The sequence below is a fragment of the Sturnira hondurensis genome, unplaced genomic scaffold (assembly GCF_014824575.4).
Source record: "Sturnira hondurensis isolate 20B ecotype Veracruz unplaced genomic scaffold, ASM1482457v3 Scaffold0011880, whole genome shotgun sequence".
Classification (NCBI taxonomy): Eukaryota; Metazoa; Chordata; class Mammalia; order Chiroptera; family Phyllostomidae; genus Sturnira; species Sturnira hondurensis.
The window spans coordinates 1,553,843-1,570,254 of NW_028084511.1; the positions used below are offsets into that span (position 1 = coordinate 1,553,843).

Consider the following 16,412-nt stretch of genomic DNA (forward strand, 5'->3'; position numbering starts at 1 on the left):
GGAGGAGAGCGGAGACTGACTGCTGAAGGTATGAGAAAGTCAGAGTTATTTTGGCCACACCACTGCATCAGCGCAGCTGCAAAGCAGCCTGGGAAAAGATGGTCAGCGCCACGGAAGCTATTGGAGGTTACAGGACAGAGAGAGACAGAGAGACAAGCACACAGAGAGGCAGAGGGAGAGGCGCAGGGGCCCGTCACCGGCCCAGGGACATCCCTGTGAGGAGCAGATGGGAGGAAGGATGGGGGGAAGAGAGGCCAAGAAAGGTTAGTTGGAGACCAGCGAAGAAGGCTGCAGGGTGCACAGGGGGACAAAGAGGAGCAAGGCGGCTGAGAGGACAGGCAGAGAGGAGGCGGGGGACACACACCGCAACAGGAGGAACATGGTGACTTTGGGGCAAGGAGAGCGATGGGGGTGGTCAGGTCCTGGCCCAGGCCCCTGGCCCACTCTGGGGGGGTGGGGCCACGGTGGAAACCATTTGGATCCCAAGCAGCAGTGGTGAAAGGGATGGCTGAGAGCATGAAGTGGGGATGGCGCAGGGCAGACGGGTGAAGGTGCAGGGCAGGGCATGAATGCCAGGGGCTCCCTGGGCTCCCTCCCCCCCTCCTGGTCCCAAGACCAATCTGAAGTCCTTGGGACCCAGGGCACTGAGGCCCAGGGGCTGGGAGATCCTGCATGGGGCACTTCCCAGCCACCAAGAATCCTGGGAGTAGGGATAGTGACCCACCCTTCCATCTTTGAGTTCCTTACTACATGCATCCCCATTTCTTGTGGGACCTGGAGAAGCCGCTCTTCCCCCCAGGGTCCTCCTGTCTCCCTGGAGCCTTGTGCTTATAGACCCTGGGGGCAGAAAGTCCTCCCCAACAACAGCCAAGGGCCTCGCACCCCTTATCCCAGAGTTGGGGTGGAAAAGCGGGCGGTGGGTCTGGAGGCAGAAGCTGTTCAGGGGCGGACAGCTGACCTATGCCTCACACTCCAAGGTCCAAGGAGCCAGGAGCCCAGAGGGCTGGGGCCCTAAGGCGCCTGGTGCCCAGGGGGTGGGGCCAGTGCCAACCCTGGGGTGGGGAGAGTGCTGGAAAGGAAGCGCTGGATTCTGGACGCCCTTGCAAGCAACTCAGGGGCCATGAGAAATGAGTGCCAGGATGGATGGTGTGACTGGCTGGGACGAGCATGGGTCCACTCGGAAAGTCAGGCTGGGTCCGGTGAGGGCCCGCGGCCTGCACCTCCACACCCCCTTTCCCAGGAAGGCAGGGGAGAGCTGAGGCAATGATCAGAAGGGATGGCAGTGTTAAAATGTGGAGTGAGGCCTAGGTGGCAAAGAGGTAAAAATAGGCTGGGGGTGAAAATGGAACCAGTTAATTAACACATGGGTGATGTGAAATCTCGTTTCCAGCCTGCATCTGCTCCCTCACGCTCCACACCTTTCCAGGCAGGCTTTCTGAGCCTGACCCACTCCTGCAGCCCCCGCCCTCCCCTGGGGGGCCTACCGGAGGCCCAGCCCTGCGGCCCCAGCCAGGGAGTTGGGGTGGCAGGCTCTGTTCCTCCTGTGCCCCAGGGGTTGGGCTCAGGGTGTGCCACCACCTGCGTCACCGAATGGCAGAACTGGCCTCCCCTCCCCTCCCACTCCATGAGGGACTTCGGCTTTGCCCACCACACAGAGGCAACTGTGGCCTTGGACGGGAAGACACCAGAGGGCTGGTCCCCAGAAGCCACCGGAGGGGCAGGCAAGTCAGCTGTCTTACTTGGCCCATCCTTCCCTAACCCGCAGGCCCCTGGGAGCAGCTTGGGACCATCCTTTCCTGTACCTAAGGGCCTCTCAAGGAACAAGCGCCAGGGTCCCTGCCTGGCTGACGGGACCTGCCAAGTGCCCAGCCTGTTCCCTCATGAGAAACTCAGTGTTTCTGAGCTGCAAGGGGTCACCCCATCCAATCCTCCACTTGACAGACAAGGAAACAGTGGCCCGGGAGGGCCTGGGACAGGCTGAACCGGAACTAGAAGGCGGGAGTCCTGGCCACCGGGCCACATGCTGTCCTGTAGCACAGGGCTTCAGTCTGACGAGAGGCAGGCCTGGCCAGAGCGAGGATCCTTCTCCCACGGACACAGGCATGTGGCCGGGCAGGCTGTGGCCGGGTGAGTGGAGGTTGCCAGACTAGACACAGGACCACCCCACCTTTGTGGTGCTGGTGGAGCCTGGGACCTCCATCTCTCCCCCGTGCCCTCCGCCACGAGAATGCTCCAGGCCCTCCCTGAGACGGGGCGTCTGGAGATGCTTCCCTGGGGCCCCGGTGGCCGAAGCTGTGGCCGGTTAAATGCCCAGCTCTCTGCGCAGCCTGTGCTGTGGCCACAGGGGCTATTACTGGTCCCCACAGGGCCCTGAGAGCCAGCAGCCGGGCTCCCAGTGACAGGTTGCTCTCGGCTCCTCACCCCGTCCCCTCCTCTTGGTGCCGCAGGTTCAGGGTCTGCCTCTCTGGGTCTTTCTGGTCACCAGGCCTGTCCCCTGCCCCAGATACTCCCCACCAGGGACTCTTCCTCCACCAGCAGAGTAGCTGGTCACACCTCTGCAGCGGGGGTGTGACCATCGGCCCAGCAGGGCCTCCAGGCAAGAGGGAGGTTGGGGTGGCGGGGATGAGGGAGAACAGGCTGGCGCCCCTTCCCGAACATCCCCCCCGCCCACCAACCACCGGAGAAACTGGGATTTCTGGGTCAAGGCAGAGATGAAAGATGAGGGGGCAGCGGGAGGGAGCCAAGCGGGAGAATGGGGCAGAAAGGCTGGCTTGCTCCGGGCGAGGGCAAGCCTGCCCAGGGAGCAGGCTTGATCCAGAATGGTCCCAGGACGGCCACGCTGGCCTCAGACCCAAGGGGCACCAGCAGGGTGGCCGCATGTGAGGGCGACGGCTGGGGAGGGTCAGTCCTGCCGCTCCAGCGTCCATTGAAGGCGCCGCCGCTTCTTCCAGCAGCAGGGCCGGCCGAGGCGGGCAGCCTCTCCGCGCATCCTTCTCTGCCGCCCGCGGGCCCTCGCCTGAGCTCGTACCTCTTGTCCCCCTGAGCGTTCTGGTTCTGCTGGGTTCCTGGGTTTTGCAGGTCAGGGATATTGGCAAAGTCATCCTGTTCCGAAAGCCCTAAGACCAAGGATAGCACCACCATCCGGCCTTCCCTGCCCGGGGTGGGCAGCCCGCCAGCGGGGAGTGGGGGGAGGAGGAGGCCCCATGGGCGGGGCGGGGAGGGGAAGGAGAGAGAGACAGAGACAAAAAGAGAGAAGAAAAAAGCGTAAGAAACTGGCCCTGCAGGAGAGAAACCAAACTTCAGCACTGTCAACAGCTGCAGAGCGGACCAGGAGGGAGGTGGGGCGGGAGGGAGGTGGGCAATGGAGGGGAGGTGTCCGGGGTCTGAGACCCAGCGAGCCTGGGGCGGGGCAGGGCAAGATCCTCCGAGAGAAAAGGGGAAGGGGTCGGGCAGAGGCCTGCTGAGAACGGCCTGTGACTGGGACTCCCTGTGGGACCTGGGGGGGTGGGGGCGGGGAGGCTGAGGGGAGTGGAGCCTGGGCCCTGAGACACGGCAGGTTTCCAAAGGCCAACTCATCTCCAGCTGAACCAAGGCCAGGGGCTACTGGCTTTGACCATCTGGGTCCCTGGGAGGAGAGGGAGGGGCTCTGTCGCCGTCCTGCTGTGGGGCTGTGCAGGCAGGTGTGGCTCCCAGCTGGGAGGTTCTTAGAAAGTTTGGAAGTCCAGCGGGCGCCACGCTCTGTGTTCACGGAAGGCCCTCGTAAAGACATCTCTAGGTCACGGCCAGCTAGGTGTGCTTGATGCCAGGAGGAGTCTTAGGGGCTTCCTCCCCTGGGTCTCTGGACACACAGCCCGTCAGAAGGAAATGAAGATCCCTTCCGGCATCTGGTGTGCTGGCCATCCTGGGCCTCTGTGTCCCCTTCCTAGAGATCCAGGGAATAACTGCCAAGGCCATCCCTTGGGGAAGCAGTCCAGAAGGCACCAAAAAGCAAAGATGGAGTTTGAGAAAGTGCAAGGACTTGGCAAGTCCGGAGACGTCCAAGCAGGACTCGAGGGAGCCGGCGTCTGAGCCAGCACAGCCCGGAAAAGGCTGGACAGTCCAGGCAGAGCCGCGCCAGCAGATAAGGAAAAGGAGAGGCCGTCCTGGAGTTGACGTGTGGGCAGCAGCCCGGGGCCAGAGGTCGAGGTGAGGCATCCTCAGTATGAAGCATTCTGGGAAAACTGCTGGCTCGCCCGCTGCCCCTCCACACCACCTGGGTCCAGAGGCGTTTTCTGGGAGCTCACCCAGCGTCAGGCCTCCCACCCGAAAAGGGGGAGGAATTCTCAGATGGCACAAGCATGAAAGCATCTCGGGAGGGTCCAAGGGAAAGATGCTAAGTTGGTGGAATGTTCTGGAGAGGGGTGAGGTCCTGGGTCAGGAAGTCCACCACTTCCACCTCCATCCGGAAGGGCAAGGCAATGAGAAGCAGCTGGCTAAGGCTTTGTCCCCAAGAGGCTGTCAACTAGGGAACTCCAGCAGGAAAGAAATGACCTCTGGAGAGAGGTCAGGGCACAGAGTCTTGGAAGATGGGAGCTGGCAGTGGGGGGAACGGGAGGGGAGGAAGCTGAGTGGCCGCACAGTCTTCTCTGTCGTTGTGTCTCTGTCCGAGGCAGGGTTGCTCCAGGCTGACACTTGCACCGGCATCTCCCTTTGGGGACGAACACTCACTTCCTTCGTTCCCTGCCCACCGGTACTGTACGGGAGTTGGTAAAATGCCATTTGGCTGCTTGGGAGCTGGTGGCGCTGGGGGAAGGCAGACCCAGTGAAAACAACATGTTTTCCCCGGTTAATGCCTTTCTCAGAAGCTCCCTTTGCTCTTCTTAAAAACAAACGGCTCCTCTACCTAGACTCCCGATTTCTCATTCTCTCTGACCGCAGGCCAGGCAAGGGCCGGAATCGGGGGCCAGGTGGGGAGAGTTGGGGGGCAGCTGGTGGTGTTGGGTGGCCACATCCGTTAAACAGGAGAAATGCCTCCCTCCCTGAGAGAGGGCGTGGGATTTTGAGGGGCTGGCCCTGGCTGGCCTTCTCACCCTGACCCTCTACCTGGGCCTCAGAAAGGCCTCAGAGACTAAACTGCAAGGCAGGGGTCAGGGGTCAGCAAACTACAGCTGGCAGCCTGCGTCTGTAAAGCCCACATGCCAAGAATGGTTGGCACATTTTTAAATGTGATCAAGGACGCAAGGCCTAAAATATTTACGGTCTGTCCTTCACACAACGGGCCGGCCCCTGCTGTGAGAGACCACAAGCCGGGTTGCAGGGGAAGCAGCGGGTGCAGGGGCCTGACTGGCTTTCAGCTCTGGCCAGGCCGCAGCAGAACCAATGCCCTTCACTCTCCTGATCCACGCCAGTGCCACCGCACCTGCCTCAAAACGAACTGTGACCTGGAAGCCAGGAGGCTCTGCTGGGCACCTGGTCTCATCATGCCCACGGGTCCCCGGGTGGGGAGGAGCCCCAGTGGGTGTGCTGCCCGGAGTTGCCAGGTAGAGTCGCAGGCGGCATGTCCCGCCAGGCTGTGGCCACAGGTCACTTGCACGAGCGTGGGAAGCTGGCGTGGCGCAGCCTCTTCTGTTGGATGCCTCTGCCAGGGGCCGTGCTCCCGGCTGCCCTGGAAATTTGGGCTGGGGTCCAGACAGAGAGGCAGAAAGCCCTGAGGGACAGGCTTGCCTTCAGAGTTCCCACATCTTGCCAATGAGCTGAGGCCTTGAGCTTGGCCTTCTCCTTCCTCCTCCCTTTCTCTTCTCCCAGGCTTGGTGTGCTGGTCTCCTGCTCGGGAAAACTGCTCCCAGTAAAGACCTGGGCGAGGGGAATGATCCCCAGAGCCTGGAAGGAAGGTCATGTTAGGCCCAAGAAGGTCACGATAGGAGGGGTGGAAGACCAGGCCTGCCCTGGGCTCTGAGAGTGAACACAGGTGCCCAGAGGGGCGCTGGGGAGCAGGGTGGGTGCTCCAGGTGGGAGGGCCCTGGGTGGGGCGGGGGGCACGTGGCCGGGGGAGAGGCTAAGGTCTGGTACTGATGGCACGTTGGTACTTCTCAGACCTGTACACTTGAGAAAAGACTCTGATTGAGAAACAACGTTCCCTAAAGTGTTGGGAGGAACAGCTGGGATTTGAGGGCAGGGCCTATGGTAGGGATGGGGACGTGGGAGGGAGGGAGGAAGTGACCTGGAGGGGAGGAGGCCGGGCCTGGGAGGCCAGTGGAAGGAGACCGGGTTTGGGAGGCCGCAGGGGGAGACAGTGAGGCTGGCAGGGAGGCCACGAGCAGCCTGGGTCTAGTCCAGAAGAGGAGACAGGCTGGGACGGCAGCAGTTTCCCCAGCGCCTCCACCGACTATCAGGAGGGAGCTCCTCTGAGCCCTGAGACACCAGGGTCCTCAGAGGGGTGGCTCAGATAGGAATCGTTCCACGGGGGGGCTTCTGGCTTGGACTACAAGCCACAAGAGACTGGAGAGGGGGTGGCCGAGTCTGCCTGGCACCCTGCCCCGGAAATAGAGGGCCAGCAGTTCCCAAGGAGATGTAGAGGAAAGAGGCTGGGTTGGGGAGTGAGGGGCTGGCCGGCTCAAGGGGGGACTTACAGGAAGGATTTCATGTCCAAGCCTCGGTTTCGAATCTGCCCCACCACGTGGTCCCAGCTGCCCGGGTTGGAGCGGCTGCGGCCAGCAGCCGCCCGGTACTTGGAGCCGGCCGAGGCGCCCTGCCGGGCCTGGCCCCTGCCACAGGCCCGGGGGTTGGGGCCGGGCACTGAGGCCGTGTGGGCCTGCAGCTGGCCCAGGCTCTGGCTGGTGGTGGGCTGGCTGGGCTGCCGGCCCCGCTGGTGCTGGCTCAGCGGCTGCTGCAGGCTCTGCTGCCGCATCAGAGTGCGGGGTCGCTGGCATTTCGGCTCTCCCGTGGAGCTGGGGATAGACTCAAGGGTAGTGGCCGTGGACAGGGTGGAGTCCTCGAAACTTGGGGTGGGTGGAGGAGAGGAGAGAAAGGAGAAGCAGGTGAAGGGATCACAGTGGAGAAGAAAGAAGCCTAGAGCCAGGACTAGGAGGCCTGAGTGCAGGGCGCGTTCTGCTGGACCTCGCCAGGCCTCCATCACAGTTGTCGCTGCTGCCGTCGCCGCCGCCACCTCACCCAGGAGGCCAGAAAGCCCCAAGCCCACCCTGAGGCCCCCAGGTTGGCCCTGCCCAGCCCTCCCTCTGGCTTGGGCTCAGCTTAATGCCCAGGCACCTCCTGTCTGAGCAGCCCTCTAGGCTGGTCTGATGGGCCCCGGAAGCTTCAGAGGCTGATGCATGGCGAAGGCAGGTCCCTAGGGCCCTGCGGCGGCTGCCTGTCATGTTGGAATGAGAGGGGGTGGGGAGGCTGCTGCTGTCCCTCCCACCGTCTCACTGCGGGACCACAGGAAAGTCTGCCTCTGTGTTCTAGGTACTCCTGGCCTTTGGGGACATGAGGAAATCCAGGCCAGGGCAGAGCTGGCCTAGTAATGTGTGGTGAGCAGAGGGAAGGTGGCAATTCATGTGCTTTGTCCACAGAGGCTGGGAGTGTCCTTGGGCTCCCAGACCTCTGCTCTGTGGCCAGAGCTACCTCAGGGTCCAAGCTCTGGTCCAGATCTTTGCCCTCCTTCCAGGGTTACTGTTTCTGAGGGGAAGTGTCCCCTCTTGGTGTCTTTGGGAATGACTGCTAGCTGGAGAAGAGAACCCAGGGAAGGGGCAGACGGGGCAGGAGTCCCAGGGACCACTTGTCTGGCCACTTTGCACACTTCTGACGGCAAACAGGGTGACTGTCTTGTCCTTTGTGCATTCAAAAGAGGGAATTTCACGGGCCCACCGGCCTCTCAGAAAAACACTGGGAGGATGGCGGGCCCTGACAGGAGACAGGACATGGCTGATCAGAGGCAGTATGAGGTCAGAGACATGGGTTCGAACCCCATCTCTGCCACTTCCTGATTTGGGGACTTTGGAAACGTGAGTCCACCTCTCAGTTTCTTCATCTGTAAGATGGGAGTTAAAAATAATCTGAGCTGCCTCTGTCACCTGGTGGCCGTGAGGACCTCATGAGGCCAGAGCCGGGCATGTGTGGTGCAGCCAACACTCCCATGCCAGTAATGGCGGCAGCGTCTCAGGAGATGGAGGCGGCCGAAGTCTGAGGCCCCGGGCCTCCACTGGGCGACCGCCTGCTTCACGCCCTGGCTAGAGATTTTAGCACAACCAAAGGGCAGGGCCGGGGCCTCAGGGGTCCCAACCTCTCCCTCTGCCCCTTCCCCTGCCTCCTGATCCACTGGTCTAGGGCAGGGGTTGGTGAGATCTGGGTCCTGGGCCAATTGTTTTTTTTTTTTTAAATAAAGTTTTATTGGAACACGGCCACTGTCCTTAACTTATGGGCATACCTCATCTTGTTGAGTTTGCTTTACTGTGCTTTGCAGATATTGTGGGTTGTGTTGTTTTTTTTTTAACACACATCATAGGCTTGCGATAACCCTGGGTTGAGCAAGTCTGTAAGTGCCATTTTTTTTAGCAACCAAGTGTTTTTAATCAAGGTACGTACATTCCTTTGAGACATAATAGACAATGGTGCGGTGTAAATGTCACTGTTACATGCACTGGGGAACCAAAACAAATGCATGTGACTTGCTTCACTGTGACGTTCGCTGTATTGCGTGGTCTAGAATGGAACTGGCAAGGTCCCCAAGGTTTGCCTGCGCATCTGTTTATGGCTGCTTTGGGCTACAATGGAGGGGCTCAGCTGTTGGATGAGAGACTACAGGACCTGCAAGGCCTATTTCCTACCTGGCCCTTTAAGAGGAAGCTTGCCGATTTTTGGCCGTGCACCTCTGAGCTGCCCAAGGGAGGGGGCCCAGGGCCCTTGGGGCCGCTTTCACCACTGCAGTCAGACCTCAGCTCTGTTCCCACCCCGAGCCTACCCTGGGAACCAAAGGACAACAGTTAGGCTGCCCCTGTGGGCTGAGAGAGAGAGAGAGAGAGAGAGAAAGTCAGAGAATAGCAGAGAGAGAGAGAGAGAAAGTCAGAGAATAGCAGAGAGAGAGAGAGAGAAAGTCAGAGAATAGCAGAGAGAGAGAGAGAGAGAGAGAGAGAGGCAAGACACGGCTTTAGCTGGGGTCTTGGGCGGGGAGCCACCTTGCCTGGCTCAGGCCTGGAGTCAGAGTTGCCCCTGGCAGGCGGGGCCTGATTGGCCAGACGGGCCCATGGCTCTCTCGGGCGGGCAGAGGCAGTGGGAGGACGGCACCTGGGTGGCCTCCTCCTCCTCCCTGCTGACCTCATTTCGGTTTCCTATCATATCCAAAATTAGTCCAGTTTACAACCTCTCCGTCACAGGGAACTAAAATTGGTTCCCCTAGGCCTTGAGCCAGGGGATGGCACGGAGGCCTCAGCCAGCCTGGAGTCTGTGGTCGGAGCAGCCAGGCGCGGGTGAGCACTGGGTCTGCCTTTCAGGGGGCGCGTGGCCCTTCCCTCCGGCCTCTCCTGAGGACTGACATCAGGGGTAAAAAATTGGCCTTTGTTCCCTCAGGCCAAACCAGCAAATGAGACTGTAGCACGGTGGGCCTCAGTGTTCCCAGCGGTAGAAATCATAGGCCTTGGGAAGAGAATGAGGAGGGCCCAGAACTGAGAAAACAGGATAGCCCAGCAGCTAAGAAGGGGTCAGGGCTGCTGGCCTTTTCAGTGAGAGGCTGGTCCATTAGCTTGGAACAAGGCAGTTCTAATAGCTGGAATTGGAACCGGTGTCCCATCAGGTGACAGTGGCCGTGGTTCAAAGGGTTTAGAGCCTGGGGGGAAACAGAAGCTTCTGAAAGCCAAGATGAGACCAAGGCTTCTCCATGGGTGGGGGTGAGGGCAGCAGGCTCTCTGCTGGGAGCAGGGGCCAGCCCTACATCCATCGCCCAAGAGAGCGGCTGCCTGACGAGCTCAGACAGCTATTAAAAAGGAAATGGCGATTCAGCCTGACACCCAGAACACCCTTGTCAGGAAAAAGAAGCTGGCTGGGCCTCAGCAACCCGACCTCCAAGAACATACAATCCCAATATCTGACAGCCTGCTGACCAAGACTGGGACAGCCAGTGGGGGTGGCTGAGATGAGGATGAACCAATAACGGGACAGCCTGGCTGCTCATGGCGGGCCTGTGTCACAGATGGTGTTATGGTGTAAGCAAGACTGAGACAAGCCAATGGAGTCGCCCGATGGTCAGAAATGGCAGGGCTCAACCTCTGGGTCTAGAGCCACCTGCTGGCTGTAAGAGGGAAGGCCCGGGGGCAGATGAGTGGCATAAAATAGGCTGAAGAGTGGGCCGGCTCCCCAAGGATGGGGTGGTCCAGGGGCTGAAGGACCTGCTGCCCATGGAGGCGTGACTGACGGCTGAGATGCAACAGCCAATCAAAGAAGATGGGATGACCCAGGGACTGAAATGAAGCTGCCTGGGGGCAGAAAATGGCATGACCTGGCCGCTTGGCGAAGGAAGAGACCGATGGGGGCAGCAGCCGGAGGCTGAGATGCAACATTGTATGGCTGATAGTTGTGCTGGATGGCGAGGACGATGGGAGTCTCATGAAGGAATGGAATGAGCCAGGGGCCGAGGACGGCACCTCTGGAGGCAGCAGCGGGCATGCCAGGGGTCCCGCTGTCCACCCTGGCGGGGGCAGGCTTGAGCTCCCGGCTCTGGCGGCCATGGGGCCATCACTCACTTGGACAAGTTGAGCTTCCCTGCGGCCAGGTGGCTCTGCACCGTCCGCCAGCGGCCTCTCCCCGCCTTGCCACCGCTTGCCGGCTCGCTGGGGGCGGTGCCGCCGCTTCTCAAGGCGTCCTCTCCAGGTGGTGGCACTGGTGCCGGCTTCTCCCCCCGCCGGCCTTCCCGCTCCACCGCCAGCCCCGCTGCGGCGGCCACTTTGGCGCCGGACAGGAGGGTGCCACTGGAGGCATGCACGAGGCAGCCAGGCCAGAGGAGCACCGGGGGTGGCGGTGGGGGAGAGAGGGCAGGACACACGTGGGGGTGGGGGGGTAGAAGAGGAGAAAAAACAATAACAGATAAAAGGAAGAAAGAGACAGTGAGAGAGGAGGAGGAGAGAGACAGACAGACAAGAGACAGACAGAGAGAGAGAGAGAGACATCAGCACTGCAGATGGGTTAACAGCAGAGCCTGCAGAGAGGAGAGAGGGGGACCGGCGGGCTGGGGTTGGAGAACAACGCACCACACAACGGAGGGGGGCCCCTCCCCACCGCCTGGGGAAGGGGCGGCGGGGGTGGGGGGTGGGCAGCCACCTCCAACTCTATCCCACAGGACAACGAAGGGTTAACGACGGAGGAAGAGCGGGCTGTCCAGGCCAGGAGGCCCCCAGGCAGGGAAAGAGAGAAAGCCGAGTTAGTCAGAGTTCATCACCACCACCACCATCACCGCCACCACCTCCACAACCGACCGAAGACCACCACCACCACCAAGCAGCAGGGCAGCAGCACACAGCAGGGAGGAAGGCTGAGCCACACCGAGAGGGAGGGACCAAAACGGGCAACCCCATCCTGACTGCACAGAGGGGTGGGGCCGTGGGGACCAGCTGGGGGCCGGTGGTGTGGCTGCGAGGGGGCTCTCCTGCGTGGCTGGCCCTGGGGTGGGGGACAGGGGAGGGGCGGGCAGGCAAGGGCACAGGAGGGGTTGCTCGTCTCCATGGTCAGCCTGCCCATGGGGTGCAGGGTAAGGGGAGTAGGGGAGGGGAGCAGGAGGAGGAGAACTGAGGGGCTGGGAAGGGGAAGAGGGCGTGCGCGGAAACTCAGTATTCGGTACGTATGATCAAACCAGGTAAAGTCACTCACTTGAGGGACAGTCGTGGGTCGCCATAAGGGGCGTAGGGTGAAATGTTTAGAATAAACTCCTTGGGAGGGTAGGAGCTCCATTTCTGCTGCACTGCGCTCTCATTGTTATTCCAAAAGTCTCTGTCTAGATCGCTGGAGGGGCAGAGAGAGGGGAGAGAACAGGGAGATACAAGGAAAAACAAGAACCGCCAGTCCTGGGGGGCAGAGGCCCGGTCTGGGCACACAGAGGGCAGGACGGGCCAGGATCGGCTCCTGCGGGAGGGAGAGAGGCAGGCGGGCTCCCAGCCGGCGCCCCTTGCACAGGCACACGCACACACGTGCCCACACACACACTCGAGGGCGGGAGAAGCCCGTGCAGAGAGGAGGCAAGCTGCAGGAGGGTGACTGGAGTCTCGCACCCTGGGAAGCTGGTGGGAGAGAGAAAGATGGTGAGAGAGGAGGGGGGGAGAGGGCCTGGGGAGCAGGCCCCGTGGGATGCAGTGGAGAATGGGGGGAGGAGAGGGCGCTGGTTCCTGGCTAAAAAGAGCTGAAACGTAGATCAGACCCTGCTGCCACCTTCCTGGGACCCACCTCCTGTGGCCTCAGTCTCCCCGCCTGTCACACCAGGAGGCTGCTGTGACTGCCAAGTCGCCATCTGTCCCATGGTGGGCCAGGGGCCAAAGTTCTGGACCCTGAGGTTCTCCCCTCTTCCATCCACCTCCACTGAGCAGCCCCTTCTCTCTCTCCCTCCCACTGGCCAGAGGTCCCCCAGCCTCTTCTGCTCTCTCCCTCTGTGGCAAAGGCTGGGATGCAGCTTCCACAGGAGGTGGGTGGGGTCTCAGCCGAGCTGGAGACACTCTGCTTATTGCCACTATGATGGTTGGGTCACCCCCTCCCCAGAAAAGGGGAGCATCTCCAGGCCTCTGACCTTGCTGAGGGTGTGACAGGGGCCCTTCAGGTCCTCTGCACTGGGGCCTGTGTGAAGGGAGCCTGCCCCTCTTTGAGGGACAATGGGTGGACCCAGCCTGGGACCCTCGGCGTGTCCCTGGCTGGGCAACCTGGCCTGGAAGGGCGCCTCTGCCCCGGTCTCCCCACCCACTCTGCTCCTCAGTATGTCCTGTGGAAGTGGACATGCTGGGAGCACAGAGACGGTGGTGGTTTCCACGGGAGGCAAGCAGCAGAAGCCTCAGCTGCCAGAGGCCATGGCCTGGAAACCCCAGGTGCCCAAAACATATTTGACTGTGACCTCAGTTCTCAATCTCAGTGGACAACCAAGTACAGAAAGACAGAGAGAAACTTAGCTGCCACCACAGGTCCCCTTGGACCTCCCTGGTGTGGACAGAGTCCCTGCCCATAGGACACCTTGGAAATGTCTCACAGGGACCCTGTGAGCAGGTTCAAAGCCAAAGCCCTGAGCCAACTTGCAGGCAGTGGGGGCCAAGAGTGGGAGAGGCGGCACAGGCCTGCATCAGCAAAAGGCCCCTCCCTGGGGAGGTTCCCTGGACAAAGACCCTCTTGTCACCAGAGACGTCCCTTAGTCCCCCCTCTCGAGGGCAACACAGAGATGGAGCATTTGGAAGGCCCCCCTCCCTTTTCCCCTTCCAATGTCCAAAATCAAGGGCCATCCAGCCCTAGGTCCTGGAGAGAAAGATCCATCCCAGGGCCACCACCGCCAGGCTGTCCTCCCATCCTGTGTTCTAAGGAGCTCCAAGGTCCCCCAGGCTGCCGGCTGCAGTGCTGGGAAGGAGGGTCTGCCAGTAGGTTTGTGAAACACTGGTCACTTCAATGCAGGACTTGTCAGGGCCTTTAAGGCGCCAGCGACTATTGCGGGCAACGTTTCTCAAACTCGGTTGCCCGTGAAACCCTTGACTTGCAGAGTATCTATGACATTTCCAAGGCACAAGGGCCCTAAGGAGCACAGTTTGGGAAGCACTGCTGAAGAATGCATCCTCCCAGGACTTCTGACAAGCCAATAGCTTTAACAGAGGTCGTAAGCCTTGGGGAGATTGTACACTGGGTAAGGCCTGCTTCCTGCCACTGCCCTGGCTTTGGGCCCTGGCAAGAAGCAAAGGCCTAGGAACCCGGGGACATGTAGAAACTGTGGCTTCCTCCTCCTGGGGCAGAGGGTCTGCCACCTCAGCAGGGTGGGGTGCGCATGGACTCCAGAGAGGTGGGGGACAGCCCACTGCTGCCCTCCTTTGTCTTAGAGAGCCCCTCACAGGTGCCGGCCCCGCTGCCCACCCAACGCCTTGTGGGGAATCCCATCTCCCTCTGTGGGTCCTTTCTAGGACTTCCAGTCCTGCCGCACACTCCCCTGTCCAGGAAGGTTACGTTCCCCTGGCAGAGCCAGGTCCCCCCGCCCCCCCCCCCGCCCCCGCCCCAGACCATGGCTTCAGAGGCCTGCCTTGAAGGAGGCACAGGTGCTGGGCTGGTCCCGGGCTCCTCTCACAGGGTGTCTCTGCCTCCAGAAAGCCTGGAGCCTGGGCTCTGCAACAGTCCCCAGAGACCTGCCAGCTCTGGCTTTGAAGACTGGAGGGTGTGCAGCCAAACCCAGCTTCAAAGGCTTCCCATGGCCTCCTCCAGAGCTTCCTCCCCGCCCCCAGCCTTGGCCTGGCCCGCCCCTCCACTAACCTGCCCCCCACAGACACACACTGGCAGCTTCTGCGAAGGCCCCAGACAGGGTCAGAGCAAGAGATGAAAAGAGGGGAGGGGGGAGGAGGGGCAGAGAGGGACTCCCTCAGGAGCAGGGGAGAGGAGGAAGGGGAGGAGGAAGAGAGACAAGGAGAAAGATGGACGAGGGAAGGGAAGGGAGGACTAGGCAGTGGGAAGGGGGAGGAAGGGGGGCCGGGGCAGGCTGCGGGTGCTTGCCCCTTAGCTGGCTCAGATGGAGGGGCCCTTGGCCCTACCTCGGCCTGACAGGCACCCATCCAGGGCCTGGGCACAGCAGCGGAAGGGGACGGGGCCATCGCTAGAGGGCACAGAGCCCTCTAGAGAGAGCCCCCCATTCCCAGTGTGGGGTAGGGGGGCTTCCACAGGTGTCTCCCAGCGACCCCCAGCAGTGTGCTAGCCCAGGTGGTCCAAGTGGAAGACAGACCTGCTTGCTTGAAAGGCCTCTTTGAGCAACATGGGGAAACCCAGGTGACTCAGAGGCAGTGGGACATTCAGTGGGGATGGGGGGGAAGGGAGAGTTTCCCCCTTACCAGCTTCCTGGAGCAGCCCAGCACTGGGCTGCACCCCTCCAGATCACCCTGAGAACAGTGATGGGGTCTGAGAAAAGAGCAGGCGAGCTGGGTGGGGGGTAGGCATGGTGTGTGTGATGCGAGGGTGGGATGGAGGAACCAGCAACCAGGGTCGAGGGAGGGGGCAAACAGTACTGGGAGAGCAGCCAGAAAATGGGGTTGCAGGCCCTGGAACATTGTGAGGGTCTGGGGGGCACCGGCAGAGAAGGTGGAGCCCTAGAGCCACCCTGAGGTGCAGGGCGTGTGCGGGGTCGGGAGAGAGCAGGGCACGAGGTGTGTGTGTGTGTGTGTGTGTGTGTATGTGGCCAGATCTGGGGAGGGGCAGGGGCTCCTCCCCCCTGGGCTGCCTGCACACCCCCACCCCAAACTCCAAGGCTGGCACCTACTTGATGGCCTTCTTCTCACTGCGCCCGCGCCCTGAGTCTGGCGTGCCCACCGTCTCCAAGGAGCTCTTGTAGCGTGTGCCCTACGGAGAAAGCCCCAAGTCACTCTCGGCACAGGGGATGTGCCCTTCCTGCCTCCCCAGAAAGGGCTGCCCCAGGGGAAGGGGAGCAGACTGGGGCCCCGCCTTGGCAACAAGGTCAGGGACCACGGCGTGATACTGTCACCACTAAGGGGTGTCAGCTCCACTGTTGCAGGCTCTTGGGTTGCAGCTTCTGGGCTTCACGAGGCCTGAAGACCTGCTCCCCCCCAACCTGCACTCCATCCCTGACCCCAGGAATGGGGCCTCTCCTGTCCTTTTGTCTCCTGGGGCCCTGGCCAGACTCCCAGAAACATATCTCCCTCTGCCACAGACAGATGGCTCTCAGGCACCTGGCTACGTCACGCTGGCCACGTCACACTGCCATGTCACTGCCCCCAGATGGTGGGGGTGGCATCCTGCGGGGCAAGGTTGGCAGTGGCCAGTGACCGCCAGTGACGTGAGCCACGGGGGCGGGTAGAGGGCCTGTGTTCAGTCCTACTCAGGCTGAGTCCCCCACTGTCTGGGGCTCCTTGGGGTCCTCACACCCCCGGGCTGGGAGGCAGGGCAGGGCCTGAGCACTCTCCCTTGTGAGAAGGCAGCCTTAGGAAGGCAGGCCACCCGCTGGCTCTGAGGCCAGGGACAGCCCCTTAGGGTTCCTCACACCACCATGAGTTGGAGGGGGAGCGGAGGGAGGGGCAGGGCGGATGGGGTGGGCATGCTAGGGCTCTGGCGAGAAGAAGGACCCGGGCTGCAGCGGTGACTGGGCCTGCTGCCCAGAAGGTGAGCACCATTCACCTTCTTGGTTTGGGTTTCTAAATTTAGCTCATGCAGAGCCTGGCACCATTAACATTCCTGGCTGCCACCAAGCATCCTCAGTGCCCCCCTGGGCCACAGGCCCGGGT

General features: G+C 61.5%; 1 protein-coding gene across 11 annotated transcripts in view; it reads right to left on the bottom strand.

The window, feature by feature from the left end:
• SYT7 (synaptotagmin 7) overlaps positions 1-16,412 on the bottom strand; it is a 56,925-nt gene that overhangs the window by 13,322 nt on the left and 27,191 nt on the right. The window contains exons 3-7 of one of the 11 annotated variants that reach the window (XM_037060540.1): positions 15,434-15,513; positions 11,830-11,961; positions 10,710-10,934; positions 6,609-6,977; positions 3,029-3,151 (exon numbers count right to left, since the gene is read on the bottom strand). In XM_037060540.1, the coding sequence (XP_036916435.1) occupies positions 3,029-3,151; positions 6,609-6,977; positions 10,710-10,934; positions 11,830-11,961; positions 15,434-15,513 (929 nt within the window). Of the gene's footprint in view, positions 1-3,028; positions 3,152-6,608; positions 7,148-10,709; positions 10,935-11,829; positions 11,962-15,433; positions 15,514-16,412 lie in introns of those variants that run through there. The other 10 variants (XM_037060542.1, XM_037060543.1, XM_037060544.1 and 7 more) reach the window with 10 other exon arrangements.